We start from the raw sequence: 20,229 nt of genomic DNA on the forward strand, positions 1-20,229 counted from the left end.
CACAATTCAGAAAGGCTGTGAAGAGAATATAAGAGGCAAAGTGCTGTAAATCACGTCTGCAGAGGACACGGGCATTGTGCTCACGAACTCACAGCAGCCGTTTCCCTGCACAAGATCAAAACCATCAATATTCTAGCACAGATGGGAGAGGACAGACATTTTTTCCTCAGGAGTGGAGTCATGGAGGTACCCTTGCTCCAGTAAAAAATAACCCCAAGCCCAGAATATGTAAGCAACCCTAACTAAACTTGGTTTAATTACCAAGACAAAACAAAACAAAACAAAGGACAATAAAAAAACCTAACTGATTATGATGGAAAGGATTAAGGACATTTAATCATTTCATCCCAGCACTCACTTCAGGATAGCCAAGGCAACACAGTGAGATTCTGTCAATAGTAATAGTGATGATGATGATGATGATGATGATGATGATGATGATGATGTAAAGAAATGGAATTAGGAGGAAGATATATTGTAAAGCAGAGTTCCAGAAGAAGGAGGGATATAAAAGTGGAGAATGGGGAGCTGAAAATGGCTAAAATACACTACTTAGGAGGTAGAAGCAGGGTGACCAGAAAGAGATCAATCATCAGTCAGGCTATGGAGGACCTTAGAGGCTTTCTAAGGAGTTTGTCTTCTTCTTTTTAAAGACAAGGTCTCAGATAAACTCAGTCTGTAGCTGAGGTTGACCCTGAACTTCTGAGTCCTCTTCCTTCAAAATGCTGGGAGTATGGCTGTGACTCACTATGCCTTTATGATGTGATGCTGGTGGTCAATCTGTGCTTAGTGAATGCTAACCAAGTACTCTACAAACAGCTATATCTCCAACCTGAATCTGTCTATCTTAAAAAACAATCCCCCAAAACCCCTGAGGTACCATTGAAGGATTTAGCTAAGGGTAACATACTTTGATTTGTGTTTGATTTGATTTGTGATAAGTCATTCTGGCTGCATTAAGTACTGACTGAGGAGGAGAGCTATTCTGGTGTTATATTCTGTCTGTACTATAACTAGAACTTTGACGCCCATTAATTGTCAGGTCCTAAGTGTCTACATGAAGAGGATGGACTAAAGGCAGAGAAAAATGCCCTTTAACCTATTTCATTTCAAACTCAGTGTACTTAGTTTCAGCTTAGCATATTGTGTTCGATGGATAGTGAATTGAGCAACACCTCTCTGTCATTGTGCCCATCTTAATTCTGAGTTGAACAATACACAAATTAGCACTTATTAAGTAGTTCATCGAGACACACTTTAAGGCCCTTTCATTATGTTTACAATGTAGTTATGGGCCAGATGCCCTCCCCTGCTATCTGACAGCATTTCACTCCCTATATATATCAGACTAACCTTGAACTCATGATCTTCATGCCTCGCCATCCCAAGTATTAGGATTATAATCAGACGTAGGACAGATGCTAACTAATGTTAACTTACTTCCTCCTTTCTTTCCTTTGCGTTTTGTAAGACAGGGTCTCATATAGCTCAGGCTGGCCTCACATTGGTTATATATCCAAGGATGACCCTGAACTCCTGGTCCTCCTCCATATCCTAGATGCTGAGATTATGGGTGTGTGCCACATACCTGACTTCATGTTAGTTTTTTGTGTCTATGTCTGACCCTCTTGTATCACTCTCAAATCTTGAGGGATCTGGTTCAGAACTGTCTTCCAGTTGCTTTCTAGAGGACCTGTCCCACCTTTACCTTTTCTGCCCAGTAAATGGTCAGTAAGTTTGCTGGTGGCTTGAAGTGTACACTGGTTCATGTATTGTTTTATCTATTGACTTAGTTATTGTAAAACAAAACTACTTTGTAGAAAGAACTACATTAGCTAGCAATTCAGTGTAAGACAATCTGTACTGGGGGCAGGGAGAAGAGACAAGTTACTCTGTATAACCACAGCTGTCCTGAAACTGTGTAGACCAGGCTGCCCTCCAACTCATAGGGAGCTACCTGCCTGTGCCTCTGAGTGCTGGGATTAAAGGCGTGCACCACCACTACCTTGTGATAATCTATATTTTCAAATTCCTACTTGCTATTTACTTTCTTCCTTATGTTTGTTAGCCTCTGCAAACATAGCACTCATTTAATGTCCTGTTCATGTATTATTTGCTCTGGAAATCTCTTACTAACTTTCTCTTACCCAGAGAGAATTTTGCAGCCTATTCCTTTGTTTGTTGAACACAGGATTCTCTTTAACTTTGGCTGGCTTAGAACCTATAGTAAATCCTCTGTCCTCAACCTCCAGAGTTCTGCGTTTATAATTCTGCAATCCTTTGTGCTCCTAAATGTTGGTCATATAGCATGTTCTTGATCATCACATTATTGATCCATGGGTCCTGCTCTGTTTATTTTTTTGATGCTGGGGCTTGAACCCAGTGATCAGTGCCTGCTAAACATGTGCTTACACTGAGTGCTATCTTTAGCCCTGATTATGTCTTTGTTAAGTATGGGCATAATGTTATTGTGCACTATGTAAAGATTATCCTTGTATTATTCAACTGTTGATTTCTCTGCCCCTGTATCTGGTTGCAATCCAGACAGGGCATTGTAATGCTTATTTTGAGAACCACCTGTCTCGATGTTGTGTAAACACTGCTTCCCATTTATTCTCTAATCTGTCAATAAAGCTGATCAGCCAGTGGCTGAGCAGAGGACAGTATAGGGCTGGACTTCCAATCCCAGATAAGGAAGGGGAGAAAGGGAGAGGGAGGAGATGGAAGGGAAGAGGGGAGGGGGATTTGTCAAGAGGAGAGGGTCTAGGAGAGGCCATGGAAAAACCCTTGCAGCAGAGAGAGCCAGTGAATACTAAAATGTAAGTGTCTTGGAGACTTTGGCTAGGAGGTAGCCAGATTATTTTAGAGGATTAGAATAGATTAGTAACTGCTCAGAAAATATGTATCAAGAGCTTGATTAAATATATCTTAAAATCTCTGACTCATTCATTTAGGAGCAAGCTGGAATAAAGAAAAAACTAACGCTTTTAAAATTACATTAATAGTTAAGTGCAAAGATTTTAAACATAGGTGATTGTGACCGGAACAGTGAATGACAATATGACACAAAATAAAGTTCACAATAGTACTTTCTTGTAAGAAAAATTTAGTTATAGGTTATCCCACATATAGATATTCTGTGCCTGTCAATGCCAAAGGTAAGGCTTGTTGTATTTTTCCCCTTATCTTTATGTTCAACCCTCAGGTTTGCAGATAATTATCTGCATAGACTAGCATAGGTGCCTTGAGGCTGAAAGCAGCATAAAGAGTAACAGTAGTAGTTTCCTATAGAAATATGTATGGGTTTGAAGGTATAACCTGAAGGGAAGATCATAAGTGTAGCATATACAAGGCCCTAGGTTCAAACATCAACACCAAAGCAAGAAGTAGAAAAAGTGGGATCTGGAGAAATAGCTCAAATACTTGGCTGCTTTTCCTGAGGATCTGAGTTCAATTCCCAGCACCCACACAGAGCATGGTGGCTCACAACCACATGCAACTCCAGTTCTAAGGGATCCTATGTTCTCTTCCAGCTTCCATGGGCACTGAACTCACATGGTAAACAGACACACATGTAAACAAAACACTGTTTGCTGTTGCTTTAGCTCGAAATGGTGTGACTTTCCTGAGTTTGTTTTTCTGTAGTAAAATTAATATTTCAAAATGTCTTGGGGGACTGGGTTCTGAGATGGGATTAGTATAAAGGACTAGCAGAATATTGGTAGTCATAATGTGTCTGACTTCTTGAAGAATGTCTATTACCCCCAGAGTGTTTTGACAGTGTTTCCCTCTATCTTGTCAAACTGACATTTTGCTTTTAAAATGTTACAGGCATTTTTATGTTAAAAATGCTTTTTGGTACATGTAACAAACAAACATAGAAACAAACAAACAACAAAAGCAAACAATCCATTTTATCCATGATATTGCACACCTTTAATCCCAGAGGCAGGGAGATCTCTGTGAGTTTAAAGCCAATCTGGTCTATGTAGTGAGTTTGGACCACTCAATATTAAATAAGACCATGTCTTAAAAAAAGAGAAAAGAAAAAGAGGAAAGGAAGTTAGGATGGCTGGAAGAGAGAAAGTTGTTTTCTTTGGTTGAAAGGTGGAACAGTGATCAGTAGCCTCATAAATTGTAACATAAAGACCTGAAGCCAAGACCAGCTCCTGTGTGTCTTTCTTGTAGAATTTTGGAATGAGTTTTTGATGACTATAGACCATCAAGTAGCATCTCTCCAGTGTACCCTATCCCCTCTCCTTTAAAAAGGAAATGGATGTGTAGCCCAAAGAAGCTTCTAGCTTGGGCTCCTCCTACCTCAACCTGAGTGCTGAGATTCCAAGGCTTGGCCTCTATACCTAGCAATAGTTTTTCTTTAAATTGTTTGCCCTCTGACACTAACAAAGGCTTTTAGAGTTAACCTTAAGATTCATAATAAAACTGTTGGATAAATATTTATTCCTTCCTCTAAGCGATGGTGGCACATGCCTTTAATCCCAGTTTTCAGTAGGCAGAGGCAGGCAGATTTCTGTGAGTCCCAGGACAGCCAGATCCATAGAGTGAGACTTTGTCTCAAGAAGCAAAACAAAACAAAACAAATTTGTTGCTTCCTAAAATGGACCTATAAATCCTAAATTGGGAATGTCATCAATAAACACGTAAAAGCACAGTCCCTTCTACAACTCCCCTCCATCAGTGCCTTACTTTTGTTTATAGTCCCTCAAAAGCTTGCTTTAGCTTTTTAATTATAGTCTCTCTTCCTTTCTTGCTCTCTCCCTTCCCTTTTCTTCTCTCCCTCTCCTCCTTCTGGTCTCTGTCTCTCTCTGTCTCTCTGTCTCTGTCTCTGTCTCTGTCTCTCTCTCTCTCGTGTGTGTGTGTGTGTGTGTGTGTGTGTGTGTGTGTGTGTGCTTCATGCACAACAATATTCCTATGGAAGGTCCAAGGACAACATGAGGGAGGCAGTTCTTGTCTTCCACCAAGAACTGAACTCAGAACATCAGGCTTAGCAGCAAGCCTTTACCCACTGACACCCCTGCCCTCAGCTTTTCAGTATAGTGACTAGCCAAGTACCTTACTTCCTGCATGCACTCCAGTCCCTTAGTGGGGTGTCAAGACCTAGAAGTTCCCTGATATCTCCCTGCTCCAATGATATCTATAGTGGCTGCTCAAAATAAAACACAATGATTTATTTCTCTTCTGTTTTCTGTAGATGCAGGTTCAAATGATTAAAATTTTCTCCCAATTCATTCCACAAGCATTTTAGAAGGAACTTGGCTCTTGGTATTTCCATCTCTCCTTTAGCTCTTCTTAAAGGCTCCTGCCACAGCTTATTTTCACTGCTAAAGCAGGGTTTGATCAAAGGCAGTAGAGTATAATAGTTAAGAATTCAGGCTTCAGTCCCCAGACCAGGATTCAAATATTACTGTACCAGCCTTACAAAAGTTAACATGAGCCTCGGTTTCCTTGTCTACCATGTAGGGATAACAACATGTAACCTTGAGTAGTAGTGAATATTAAGTATATTATGAATATAAGGCGCTTTCTGTATTGCCTGGAACAATAAAATTATCCAATAAACATTACCCATTCTGAGGACCAAAGAATGTAAATGTAAAATCTTAGGAGATAGAAGAGAGATGACAAATGACACTTTAGAGTTGAGCTAAAAGTTAGTCCTATTTATTGTCAAATATGAGTATGACAAAATATGAGTATTGTCAAATATGAGTATGAGTATGAGTGTGCTTGGAGATGTTGAAAAGCAAGAAACTATACTGCCAGTGAAATTTGCTAAGCAAATACTGTGTCTAGTAAAAGTAACAGGAACTATGCTCTACCGTCAAGAGCATCCTGTGGGTCGTGACCATCAAACAATCATCATAAAACACAAATATTTACATTGTGATTTATAACAGTAGCAAAACTGCAGCTATGAAGTAGTATCAAAAATAAATCCGAAAAAAAAAGGAAAAAAACTTTATGGTTGGGGGTCTCCACAACATGAGGGACTGTATTAAAATGTCATAGCATTAGGAAGGTTGAGAACCACTGGACTAGAGTTTAGTTTCCCTTTTAGTAAAGCTTCAATAGTCTTATATATTCAGTATATTCTTATAGAAATATGAGGGAAAAAAAACAGGAAAAATCTGACTAATGTGGGTCTGTTTTTTTTTCTCCCATGATAGAGAGGCTACAAGAAATCTCCTTTTCTTTCTCTCTTTTTCTGTTTTGTTTTGTTTTGTTTTGTTTTGTTTTGTTTTGTTTGAGACAAGGTTTCTCTGTAGTCCTGGCTGTCTTGGAACTCATTCTGCAGACCAGGCTGGCCTTGAACTTCTACCTCTGCATCCCCAAATTCTGGGATTAAAGGTGTGTGCCACCAATGCCTAGTGAAATCTATTTTTCAAATGAGGGAAATTTGTAAGAAGTAAATAGGGTCCTATTGCAGAGTATTGTTGTACTGTTTCAAATCTAAAAAATGACAGGGAAATGCTACATATAAAAATAATTGGAAAATTATGGTATAGTTTGTATTTATGATTAATTATTTTCTAGTTAATATACCATTGTTCTAAGTAATCATTTAGATCTCAACAATGATATATGCAAATAAATTACACCCATCACAATAAGGTTTTCAAAGACCTTAGGAAAATGATTTATAGTAAATAATAAAGAGCTAGCCAGGATAAAATATGGCCTAATTTTGTTAGAAATACAAAAGTATATAGAAGAAACCAGTAGTTGGATGGTGATTATAAGTAAATTTATTTTCTTGAAAACATTTTTAAATAAAATAAACATGTCATAGAAACCCTTTGAACCTTAATATTAATAGTTGGAGCTCATGGCATAGTGAGGATCAGTTTAAAATATGTTGAAATCCTTTGTAGTGTGTATAGGCTACTACAAAATGGGTATAGACAGGGCAAAAAATGGTAACTTGAAGGGGGAAAACTTTCAATACAAATTTAACTCAGTGATGTAAATTATGCATCCCTGCCTAGAAGGTCTGACTAAATAAACAAACAACATGCATTAGTCTAATTCTACTTTACCATTAAATCATACCTTGAGAATAGGTATTAGCTTGAGAAGGATCACCTATCATGTCCATTGATAAAGAATTGTGTAATTCCTGAGAACGTTTTCCCGTTAGCTCTACTATGTCACTGGATGAAGATGATGATGAAGACAGTCCCAGTCTCACGTATCTTCCTTTTTTACCACACAGTGAGCAATCCACTGGTGTGGCACTAGGTCCCCGGGGCAGATGAACCTCATCTCTGTTGTAGTTCCTAGCAGCTCCACTGTGGTGCACAGACCGCTCGCGTTGCCAGATGTAATGGCTTGGTGCAATGGCCATAACCTATGGGGAAAGGTTACTTTGTGGATTTAATAACATTTTAAAATTGAGTAAAGTGCAGAAATTATACCTCAGGAGCAGCTTTTTCTAAACCCGAAGTTAGAGTAACAGCTAAGTTACCTAAAAAAGAAAGGAAAAAAGGAGAGTTGTGGTGCACACCTTTAATACCAGCAGAGGCAGGTGAATCTCTGTGTTAGAGGCTGACCTAGTCTACAGAATTGAGTTCTAGGGCTACACAGAGAAACCCTATCTCAAGAAGAAAAAAAAAACCAAACAGACAAAGAAAACAAAAACAAAAACAAAAAATACACACACCTCGAACAAAAAACCTGCTTACATTACCAATGTTATAGCAGCAACATCAAGTCATTCACAGTAGCGTTTTCTGTAGAGTGATTACTTGGATCATTAATATTAAGATTGACAAAATATGTAAATTAGTTTAAGCAGATAATATAAATGAAGCAAGCTTTTCAGTTGCTGTTTATTTAGTCAGTCAGTTTGGTTTTTGAGACAGGGTCTCTCTATGCAGACCTGGCTGTCTTCAAACTCAGAGATCTGCCTCCTGACTGCTGGGATTAAAGGAGTGTGCCAGGGTATGTATGTATGTATGTATGTATGTATGTATGTATGTATGTATGTATGTATGTATGTATGTAAATATGCAAGTAAGTATGTGTGTTTATTTATTTAAGGATTTACTTAAAGATTTATTTATTTTATGTATATGAGTAGACTGTAGCTGTCTTCAGACACACCAGAAGAGGGCATCGGATCCCATGACAGATGGTTGTGAGCCACCATGTAGTTGCTGGGAATTGAACTCAGGACCTCTGAAAGAGCAGGAAGTGCTCTTAACCATTGAGCTACCTCCTCAGCCCCAGGGTATTTATTTTTAAAATTTCAAATATTTCTAAGTTTAAGAAAGATAATATAGTATAAAAATTATATAATTCTTAACTTTTGTGTATGTTGCTTAAAAAATTAGGCTCATAACTATGTTAGGTTAATCTTAAAATATTTACAGTTATATTAAGGGATGCGCTTTTTTTTAAAAATGTAAATTAATTTCTTTTTTCTTATGTTTCCTTATTTGTTACACAGTGACCAGAGTATATTTTTAGAGAGTTATGAGGAAAGGATACATTTTATTCTCCCTCCCCCCCCCCCCGGAGCTGGGGACCGAACCCAGGGCCTTGCACTTGCTAGGCAAGCACTCTACCACTGAGCCAAATCCCCAACCAAGGATACATTTTATAAAGCACTTAAGATTTCTCACTATCAGCCATTGTTATAAGGTTTTTAAATAAAGCATGGGCTTTAGCTGTAGACTTTCTTATCCTGGCTGTACCACTTGCTGACAATATATGCTACAGAGCAAATTATTTAACCTTTCTGGGGTTCAGTTATTTCATCAATAAAATGGGAGTGCTAACTACCTCAAATATTGTTTTGAGATTCAGTATTACATGTGAAATCCTTACCACATAATTAGCATCTGGCAAATGATAGCCATTTAAGAAGTCAAGTTAGGGAAAACTATAACATGCTGGCCTCATGAAATCCAAAACATCAATGAGATTTAAGTCAAAGTCTTTAGCTGCAATTATCAATGACCCACAGTAAATGATAAGTATAATAATCCTAAAATGAGAGCCAAACAAAGTCATACTAGTTGCCTAAACTAGTGATTTCTTAAACATGTTTTAAAATTCTGAAATTTCAGAGCTATATTGGGGACGTACGAGGGAAATGGGAAGGCAGCAGTAGAGGAGCTACTTTAGGGTATGTATAAGGTTTAAATACTTTTTTGATGAGAAAGAACTTTTTTTGTTATTATGTTTTAAGACATGGTTCCTTTGTGTATCCCTGGTTATCCTGAAACTTTCTCTGTAGACCAGGCTGGTCTTGAACTCAGGGAAGAGATGTTCCTGCCTTTACCTCATGAGTGCTGGGACTAAAGGCATGTGCCACCACTGCCTTCAAGAAAGAAATCTTAATATGAAAGTAAAAATGTATTAGATTATTCAGCAAATGGTGGTGTTACATGTTTGCAAATCAAGGGCTGTACCATTGAGCCATCTCATGAGTCTCCATGCAAGTTTCTTAAATTTATATAAACATATACATAAATAATATATAATAAATCTATAAAATAATACATATACAAAATTTTCATACACATTTATGTGTACACACACATGGCGATGGTGTGGGGAAAAGATAAACTATGATTCATATAGCTCAGGATGGTTTTGCACTCACTATATGGTTAAGTATTGAAAGAGCCAGAGTTAGGGGTCAATCTAAGGCCAGTGGAAAATTCCACCACAAACCTTCAAGCACTAAGACCACTTCCTTCCCGGTAGGGTAAAGCCAGCTTAGTTCCTGGAAAAACCACAAGCCAACTATCAGACAAAGGCACCTGTGACCCCCCAACTGACCCTCTTTAGAAAGTCCCATTCAGTCCACTGACCACAAATCAGTTTAAAGGTCGATTCCTTACACCAATAGGACCTTGCCCAATTACTGTTGCCTGAATTCTGCCCTTATCAAATGTATATAATCCCATTAGAGTCTGCTCAGGGCCATCACCCTCTTGAAGTGGGGTGGCCCCAACAGGTTGAAACAATAAAACTCTTTTTGTTTTTACATTGATCACCACCTCTGTGAGTCTCATTCAAGGTGTCCCGGTAGAGGTCCCACCTGAACCTCACATTTGGTGTGTTGGCTTGGAAGCTCACATCTTGTGGGGGACCCACAAAACGTTGGTGAATTAGAGGAACAGCTCAGGCAGGTACTGTGGTTGTCTGTGTCTCCTCTATATTGCTTTTGTGTTTGTGTGCGGTTTTGCTTTCAGTTTATGCTTGCAAGCATCAGGAATGCTCAGAGAGCCACAGTAACTGGGACATCATTTGCAGCAGGCAGATGTGCCTTAATGCCAAGACCAAGGGAAACTGGAGGACACTCTGACCTCTCCAGAGGGGGTGGGGAAAACTCTGCTCCTGTTTGGTCTTGTAGACTTGGGACCTGGCGTGAGCTGGCCGAGTTACCAGGTAACCCATTTGTTCCGCCTGTGGAAGGGGTGAGTGGTCTATGTACTAATTTTTTGTGTGTGTGTGTGTGTTCTTGGACTTGGACTGACAAAATTTATGGACATGGGACAGAAAATTTCTACCACCCCTCTGGGTCTAGTCCTGAAGCATTGGGATGAGATCCAGGGACATGCACACAACTTGTCAGCAGACATAAAGAAAAAGAATCTCCAGAACCTGTGGGTGTCTGAATGGCCGTTTTTGGGATCAATTTCGATTTCCCCACAACCATGGCAGTCAAATGTAAGATCCTAGGACTTGAATCTGGATCTACTGGTCAACCAGATCAGGTCCCCTATATAACTGTCTGGAAAGAGCTTATAACTAATCCCCCTGCTTGGGTCCTTCCTTGTCTCCCTTGAAAGTTCTGACTTTCAAAACTCAGTCTGAGCCACTGGTTGGCTCAGGGAAGAAGACATAAGTTCTCCAGGAATTGGGAACTGCAGATCTCCTTCTACTTGATCCACATCCCCCATCTCCACCCCCCTCTTGCCCCAAGTGGGCCACCGGAGCCCAGTAGGCTGAGGCTCTACTGGCCCTGGCCCCTGCGCCCCTTTACTCATGCCCCAGAGGAGGACACAGGGCCTGCCATGGGGACACCAAGCTTTAGAGCTGCATCCCAACACAACTGCGGCCCTCCCCCGCGGGCCTTTGGGCCTGCAGGTACAACAGGAAATCAGGCAATGCAATACTGTTCCTTTTCCACCTCTGATCTCTATAACTGGAAAGCTTAGCACCCATCCCTTTCAGATAACCCCACAGGCCTCACTAATGTAAAGAGTCCATTCTTTTTACATACCCACTTACTTGGGATGACTGTCAGCAGTTTTTGCAGGTCTTTATCACCAAAGAGGAGGAGTAAATTCTCCTAGAGGCTAAGAAAAACATTCCAGGAAATAGTGGGGTCCTAACCCTGAACCCTGCTAACATAGACCAGGAGGCCTGACTGGCACTACAATGTGGCAGTGGGTTAGGAGTGCTTGAAAGTCTATGGCCAGGCTAATTTGGCAGGTCTCAAGGATACAGCAAAGTGACCCACTAAGCTAAGGTGCAAGAGGTGCAGCAGGGCCACACTGAGACGCCTCCTGCTTTCCTAGAACAACTTATGGAGGCTTTCCGCCAATCACATACTATGATTCTAGCACTGAGGAACATAGGGCCACACTGACTATGGTGTTTATAGATGTGAAGGACATAAAGAGGAAGCTCCAGATGCTAGACAATTTACAAGATAAGTCTTTGAGGGAACTAGTGCAGGTAGCTGAGAAAGTTTACCACAATAGGGGAACAAGAAGAAAAGGAAGAGAGGAAACAGAAAGAGGCAGAGGAAAGGGAACTGCGAAGAGAAGAGCACCAAGACAGAAAATCAGAAAATATCCTGACAGTGGTGGTTAGAGAGAACAGGAGGGGACTGGAGCCTCCACCTCAAGTAAGGAGACAGAGAGCTCCACTGAGAAAGATCAGTATGCCTATTGCAAAGAACATGACCACTGGGCTAGAGATTGTCCCAATAAGAAAAAGCAGGGAGAGGGGGCCAGAAAGAAGGAAAATGGCTCACAGACCTGAAGAGTCTTAACTCTGGGAGAAGAGAGAGACTAGGTTCAGGGCGGGGGAGGGGAGGTTTGAGCCCCTTCCCAAACCCAGAGGGTAACTCTGAAAGCAGAGGGGAAACCTACCCAGTTTCTGGTGGAAACAGGGTCACAACACTCTGTCCTCCTCCAAACAGAGAAGCCCCTCTCCAAGAAAAAGTCTTGAGTTCAAGGAGCCACAGGGACTAAACAATACTTGTGGACTACCCGAAGATCTGTTGATCTGGTATAGGCTGGGTATCTCACTCTTTCATGGTCATACCTGAGTGTCCTTACCCCCTCCTTGGCTAAGACTTACTTACCAAAATGGGTGCTCAGATTCACTTCCTCCCAAAGAGCCCTACCATCACAGGCCCCAAGGGGGAACCTATGCAGGTTCTGACCATGAGATTGAAAGATGAATACAAACTGCTTGAGAATATCAAGAAGATGCCCCAAAACATGGACTGCTGGCTCCAAAAGTAGCCTCAGGCTTGGGCTGAAACAGCAGGCATGGGCAAGGCTACCAAGAATCCTCCCATTCATGTAGAGCTGAAGGCTGTGGCTACCCCAATATCCATGCACCAGTACCCCAATTTGGCCTCACATTAACAGGCTTCTAGACTTGGGGAATGCTAAGGAGGTGCTGGTCGGCATGGAACATGCCTCTCCTGCCTGTCAAGAAACCTGTGCAGGACCTGCATGAGGTAAATTGGTGAACAACCAACATATGCCCCATGGTACCTAATCCTTACACCCTGCTGAGCTCATTACCACCTACAAGGACCTGGTACACAGATTTGGACCTCAAAGTTGCCTTTTTCTGTTTAACCTTGACTCTCCAAAGCTTTTAGCTTTTGATTGGGAAGATTCCGAGAGGGGGATCACAGGACAGCTCGCCTGGACCAGGCTGACCCAGGGATTCAAGAACTCGTGGGCCAACCCTCTTCAGTGAGGCCCTACATCATGACATCTAACACAAGTCTAACCCACAGGTGACCCTTCTGCAGAATGTGGATGACCTTCTAATTGCAGCAGAGACTGAAGAAGACTATCTCCAGGGCACTAAGCAGCTGCTGATAGAGCTAAGCAAGTTGGGTTATCGAGCCTTGGCCAAGAAAGCCCAAATCTGCCAACATAAGGTGAGTTACCTGGGGTACCTGTTAGAGGATGGGAGGCGATGGTTGTCAGAGTCCAGGAAAAAAACCATCTTTCATATCCCTGTCCCAAAGACCCCCAAACAAGTGTGAGAATTTTTGGGGATGGCTGGCTTTTGTAGGTGTTTGATTCCTGGGTTTGCCGATTTTACTGTGGTAAGGGGGAACAACATGCATTCAATGCCATTAAAATGGCTCTTTTGGAAGTACCTGCACTCAGACTGCCTGACATCAGCAAGTCTCTTCATGTCTTTGTGGCTGAAAACCGAGGGATGGCTAAGGGGGTGCTGACCCAATCATTGGGCCCTTGGAAACGCCCCATTGCTTACCTATCAAAGAAACTGGACCCAGTATTGGCTGGATGGCCTGCCTGCCTGCCTGAGGATAATAGCAACAGAGGGAGTCCTGGTCAAGGATGTGGATAAGCTGACCATGGGACATGACTTGGCTGTGACAGTCCCCCATGCCTTCCAGAGTGTAGTGCACCAGCCACCTGATCAGTGGCTCACTAACACCCATGCGACCTACTACCAGACTTTGGATTGAGTCACTTTAACACCTGGGTGACCCTCAACCCTGATCCTGAGGTACCTGCCCATGACTATCTGCAGGTCCTGGCAGAGGAACAGGGGTGGCAGAAAGATCTCTCTGACCAACCACTGCCCAATATAGAGGTTACTTGGTTCACTGATGGCAGCAGCTATCGCCTAGACAGGCAGCACAAGGCCAGAACAGCCATGGTAGATGGGCAACAACTGCTCTGGGCAGAACCATTGCTCCCTGGAATGTCAGCCCAGAAAGCAGAACTGATCACACTAACCAAGGGAGTTGGCAAAAAGATCACCATCTATATCAATATCAGGTATGCTTTTGCCACTGCTCATGTACATGGGGCGATATACAAGCAAAGGGGAATCCTGACATCCAGTTGCAAGATTAAGAACAAAGCTAAGACCAAAGCTCTCCTCAAACCACTAAAGGTGAGCATCACCCACTGCCCAGGCCACTAAAGAGGAGAGACTTTCATAGCTAGGGGAAACCACTTTGCAGATAAAACAGTGAAAGAGGTTGCTACTAAAGACCCTGCCACTGTCACGGTCCAACTAATAGAGACAAAGAAGAGCGGAGTGGATGATTAGACTAAGGGTTGGCCCCTTCTACAGTACTCCCCAGAGAAAGTAGTCCAAATCTCTGGTTACCCCACCAACTATTACCTTACATGAGATGGACAATGCAAGACACAAGAAGGAAAAGTTATTTTAACTTGGGTCCAAGCAAAAGATCTGTTAACCCAGATGCACCAATGGACTCATCTGGGCACCAAGAAACTAGTACAAACAGTCAAAGGTTCTCAAGCATTCATCATGGACCTGAGGTATCTGGCAGAAGAAGTAGTAGAAAAATGCCAGGTTTGTCAACAAGTGAATGCCTACCACACCAAGGTAGGGAAAGAAAAAAGGCCCAGGGGAAGCAGAGCAGGTGTCTTTTGGGAAGTAGACTTCACTGAGGTCAAGCCTGGGAAGTATGATTACAAATACAGTTTTTATAGAGACCTTTCAGGATGGGTGGAGGCCCCACTGCTTCACACCAGAACTGCCAGAGCCCCCTTCTGACAGCTCAGTCAGCTCATATGATAGCCCCCATACTTTAGAGAATCCGACCCCATATCTACCTAACCCAGCACCCTTGACTGATCTCATCAAGAAAACCTTCCATGTGCTGAATGAATCTAACCCTGGGGCTACTAACTCATGCTGGCTACTATGATATAGCACCCCCTTATTATGAGGGTATTGCTTTTACCTCCTCAAATATCACCCTGTCTAATGTATCTTCTTCCTGCTGGTAGGCTCAGAAATCAGGAATGTGTCTTACCTTGAAGGCAGTGAAGGGGCCTGGATTCTGCCTAGGGCAGGTCCTACTGTCTTAACAGTCTTTGTGTAACTTACCTATTCCCCAGGTTACTGAGATTCATACATTATACCACCCCAAAATAGATGGTGGGCTTGCTCCATGAGCCTCGCTCCCTATGTTCACACACAAGTACTGAACCGGACAGATTTCTGTGTCCTAGTACTGTTAGTCCCAAGGCTAATAGCTACCCTTTTGAAGAAATGCTAGATAGATGGGACGGAGACCACCAAGTCAAGCAAGAGTCTGTAGCTATAACTGTGCCTTTGCTTCTGAGCCTGGGTCTGGGAGCAGCAGGGGCAGCCACTGGAACTACCTCCTTAGTACTCCAGGGACAGAGCTATCAAAAACTCAGGATAGTTATAGATGCAGATACTGAAAGAATTGAGACTTCCATCTCCCATTTACAAGAGTCATTGATCTTTCTCTCTGATGTGGTCTTATAGAACTGACATGGTTTAGACCTCTTGTTCCTCCAGCAAGAAGGTGTCTGTGCACCTTCTGGGAAGAATGCTGTTTTTACATAAATCACTCAGGAGTAGTTAAAGATTCCATGACCAAAATTAGAGAAGGATTTGCCAAGAGAAAAAGAGAAAGAGAACAGGTCCAAGAATGGGTTGAGTCTTGGTTCAATAGCTTTCCCTGGTTTATCACTTTGATTTCCACCTTGCTAGGACCGTTGATAATTTTACTTTTAGTTCTGACTTTTGGCCCCTGCATTTTAAACCACTTAGTAGCTTTTATAAGAGAACAAATAAATACAGTCCAGTAAATGATCTTAAGGCAACAATATAAACAGCTGAAAGCAGAGAATCAGGAGTACGAGCTAGAAGACTATAAGCTTCAGGATTGAAGCTATGCTAAAAGAAGGAGGGGGGAAGAACCAGAGTTAGGGTCAACTAAGGCTAGTGGAAAATTCTACCACAAACCTTCAAACACTAAGACTCCTTCCTTCCAGGAAGGGTAGAGCCAGCTTAGGTCCTGGAACAACTACGTCAGCTATCAGACAAAGCCACCTGTGACTCCCAACCAACCCTCTTTGGAAAGTCCCAAAGGGTCTACTGATGATGGATTCATCAGTTTGAAGGTCACTTCACTCCACCAATAGAATCTTGACCAGTTACTGTTGATTGAATTCTGCCCTTATCAAATGTATATAATCCCCTATTAGACTCTGCTCAGGGCCATCTCCCTCTTGAAGCAGGGCAGCCCCAGCTTGCTGAAACAATAAAACTCCTCTTGTTTTTGCATCAATCACCGCCTCCATGAGTCTCATTCAAGGGGTCTCAGTAGAGGTCCAACTTGAACCTCACATAATATTGAAGATGCCTTGGAGGCACCAAAATTTTCAAGATGCCAGAGCCAGAGGATATCTCCCGAGGAATGCTGCTAACAGGGAATGGAACCAGCCCGGGAAAAGAAGTTTGTTGCAGTCAACAAAGATGAAAAAGGAGCTGGAGATCTGAAAACTGCTTTAATATCAGACATGGAGATGCAGTTTGGCGTTTGCCCAGCTGGTTTCCTGTCTTTCTTTGGGGATTACAGTTAAGATATTGGATGATTCTCAGAAGAGACTTTAAACTTTGGACTTTTAACATTGTTGATACTGTGATAGACTTTGGAAATTGGAACAAATATACTTTATTATGCTATGGCTAGATATGGCACTATAGACTCATGTATTTGAACAACATTATGGGGCCAGGGAGTGACACTACTTGGAGATATGGCCTTGTTGGAGTAGGTGTGTCACTCTGGGCATGTGCTTTAAGACCCTCATCCTAGCTGCCTAGAAGTCAGTCTTCTGCTAGCAGAAGATGTAGAATTCTCAGCTCCTCCTGCACCATGCCTACCTGGATGCTGCCATGTTCCCACCTTGATGATAATGGACTGAACCTCTGAACCTGTAAGCCAGCCCCAGTTAAACGTTGTCTTTATAAGAGTCGCCTTGGTCATGGTGTCTGTTCACAGCAGTAAAACCTTAACTAGGACAGAAATAATGTAATTCAAGTGTAACCCCATACTCAGCTACCCTCACCCTTTTTGCTCCTGACCCTCCCTATTTGTTCCCTTTATATTTTTGTTTTGTTGCTTTTCTTTCTTTTAAATATTTATTTTTACTATCATATTATTATAAATTATTATTATTATTTTGAGGCAGGATCTCTCTAGGTAGCTTTGGCTGGCCTGGAGACCAGGCTTGGTCTCAGACTCACAGAGATCCACCTGCCTCTGCCTCTCACATGCTGGCATTAAAGGCATGTGACACTGTCACATTTTTCATGTCATATATATATATTATGTTATATATGTTATATATGACATATATATATATATGCTGTACATCTCTATAAAAATCTAAGATACACAAAAGAGAAAAAAAAGTGGTACTTGTGTTTTTGAGCCCTGTAAAGTAGTAAGACAAGAAAAGGAAATTAAAAGGATAAAAATAATGAAAAGAAGTCAAAGTATCCATATTTCCAGATATGCTATATAGCCAGCTTACTTCTAAGTCATGACAACTAGAATTTTGTAGTGTTTCTAACACTGCCATCCCTTCTGAAGCACTGCTATCTATCTAGTTCTGAAACTCAAGCCAGTTTAGCTATTTCTAGCACATTCCCAATAGAGGATCTCTTTTGCATGCCTTTATTGTTTTATTCTGCCCAAGTACTATTGCTTCCTAAGTTACTAATGTGAAATCAAGTAGTAGTTAACAGAAGTTAGCTAGGGTGTTACTATAGCAACTGTATTAGAGTACACAAGCAGCATAAAGAAGTCTTTCCCTCCAAGCTACTGCTATATTCTATGGTATTTGAAAGGCAGTGGGATGGGGTCTCTATCAGTAGATAGGCACCCTCTCTAATATGTGGTCCTGTCTAGAAGTTAAGCCATCATGAATGTAAATTAATTCCACTACAAAGGAACTGTGCCTAAAAAGCAATAATGTAAGAAGCCAAGACCAGAGTTCGTAGGGAAATATTCTTCATTCTTTCCAGAGAAGCCATTTACACACAGACACACAGGCAGTGAGTTTATGTAAGTATGTATGTATAGTATGAATATATGTATATATAAAAGTGTGTATTTTTATTTGCATATAATTATGGTCCATCTTTCTTCAAACAAGTATTTAAGGGAGCTGAACACAAAACTAAGGGGCTAGGGGATGGAGAGATAGTTCAGTTGTTAAGAGCACTTGTTGCCCTTTCAGTGGACCTGGATTGAGTTCCTAGCACACATAGGTAGCTGACAAACATCTGTATCTCCATTTCCAGACTATCTAATGCTTTCTTATGAAGTGGGCACCAGGAACACTTGTGGTACACATACATAATATATACACACATATATACATATATACATACATACATACATACATACATACATACATACATACATAATATATACACACACATACATACATACATGCAGGTAGAACACTCATATACTTAAGTCTAAATTTTTTTAAAAAGTATTAATTAAACTGGATCCAAATAGAAAATTGACTCAAGTGAAAAAAAGCAGACACAAAGTAGTAGAATACTATGCAGTTAATATAGTTATAGACAATAGTTTTGCAAAATGGTTCTAAAAAAACAGTGGGACAGGCATGGTGGCACACACTTTTAATCCCAGCACTTGGGAGGCAGATTCAGATTCAGAAGGATCTCTGAATTCTAGGCCAGCCTGGTCTATGTAGTAAGTTCCAGGACAGCCAAGGCCATGTAGAGAGATTTTGTCTACAAATGAAAAAAAAAAAAAGAAAAGAAAAGAAAAAGAGACAAATCACAAAACTCAGTATTACCTAAAAGGGGAGTGTATGCTCTCTAACAATAGTAACAGAAAGACAAATATGACAAAAGTGTCATAATTTAGTGACCCTTTTTTGAAATCTGAGAAATAGAATAGTTATGCTTTTTAATTCCCCAGATAAGAAACAAATGAGTTTTCTAAATTACTATTGAAAAGTTTATATGGAAGCTAGATCTCAGAGAAAACAGAACAGCTGGAAGCAATTTCATATTCAGCCAGTCAAGATGTGGCTCTGGCACTTCCTTGTGTGTATTTAAGTTAATCCTAATATCCTTGGGTCCTCAGTGTCACCAGCCATAAAGGAAAACGTCCCTCCATCCTTGGAGGTATCTTTGTGAGGATAAACAATGCATAGAGTCATAATGTGGTCTTAGTTCCTTTCTTATTGCTGTAATAAAACATTATGAACAAAGCAACTCATAAAAAGTGTTCAATTTGGGGCTTATAGTTGCAGAGGGACAGAGTCCCTGACCATCACCGGCCACAGGCAGACAAGAAAGGTACTAGAGCAGGAACTATGAGCTCACACTTTGATCCACTAGCACAAGGCAATGAGGGTTAACTGAGAATAGAATTGGGTTTTGAAACCTCAATGACATACTAGTGGCACACCTCCTCCAACAATACCACACCTCCTAATCCTTCCAAAATATTTCCACTAACTGGAGACTAATGTTCAAACTTATACGCCTATGGGAGCTATACTAATTCAAATACTATAAATTTGAATACTAAAAATACTGTGCAAATACATATTACTATTATAAGCACATTGGTAGCTACTATTCCAGTTTAGCTTAATTTTAGACTATTAGACTAAAGATTATTTTTACTGACAGTATGCTAGTATGGGGATTTCAATAACAAATATATAGGATGCTTAACAACATACCTTACTACTTAGCTTCCACATATTCAAACCTACATGGGTTCAAGCCAGACAAAATTCTAGCACTCAGAGGTAGAGGTTGACACAAAGTCCCACCCTCAACCAAGAAGATCCTTGTAGTTGGTGCTTACTGGGAGAGAGAGCTTTTGAAAAGAAGTCATGAAAAAGATTTCCTTGTGGTGGGGACTGGAGAGATGGCTTGGTTTTTAAGAGCATTTAGCTGATCTTCCAGGATCCCTAAGTTCCATTCCCATACCCACCTAATGGCTTGCAACAGTCTACAACTCTACTCCCAGGAGTTCTGATACCCTCTTCTGGGGTCTGTGGGCACCAGGAATGCATGTGGTAGAGATATACATGCAGGTAAAAATACCTGTAACAAATACAATTTAAAAAACATACTGGGCGCTGGGGAGATGGCTCAGCGGTT

The 20,229-nt window shown here is 41.2% G+C and overlaps 1 protein-coding gene across 7 annotated transcripts in view; it reads right to left on the bottom strand.

Annotated features, from left to right (window-relative positions):
* Spdya (speedy/RINGO cell cycle regulator family member A) overlaps window positions 1-20,229 on the bottom strand; it is a 44,710-nt gene that overhangs the window by 4,666 nt on the left and 19,815 nt on the right. For 6 of the 7 annotated variants that reach the window (XM_087552228.1, XM_087552224.1, NM_138855.2 and 3 more), the window contains one exon: window positions 7,069-7,366. In XM_087552228.1, coding sequence (XP_087408354.1) covers window positions 7,069-7,366 — 298 coding nt within the window. Of the gene's footprint in view, window positions 1-6,746; window positions 7,367-20,229 lie in introns of those variants that run through there. The other variant, XM_087552230.1, reaches the window with a different exon arrangement.

This window comes from Rattus norvegicus, chromosome 6 (assembly GCF_021556685.1).
Source record: "Rattus norvegicus strain SHRSP/BbbUtx chromosome 6, alternate assembly SHRSP_T2T, whole genome shotgun sequence".
NCBI classification, from domain to species: Eukaryota; Metazoa; Chordata; class Mammalia; order Rodentia; family Muridae; genus Rattus; species Rattus norvegicus.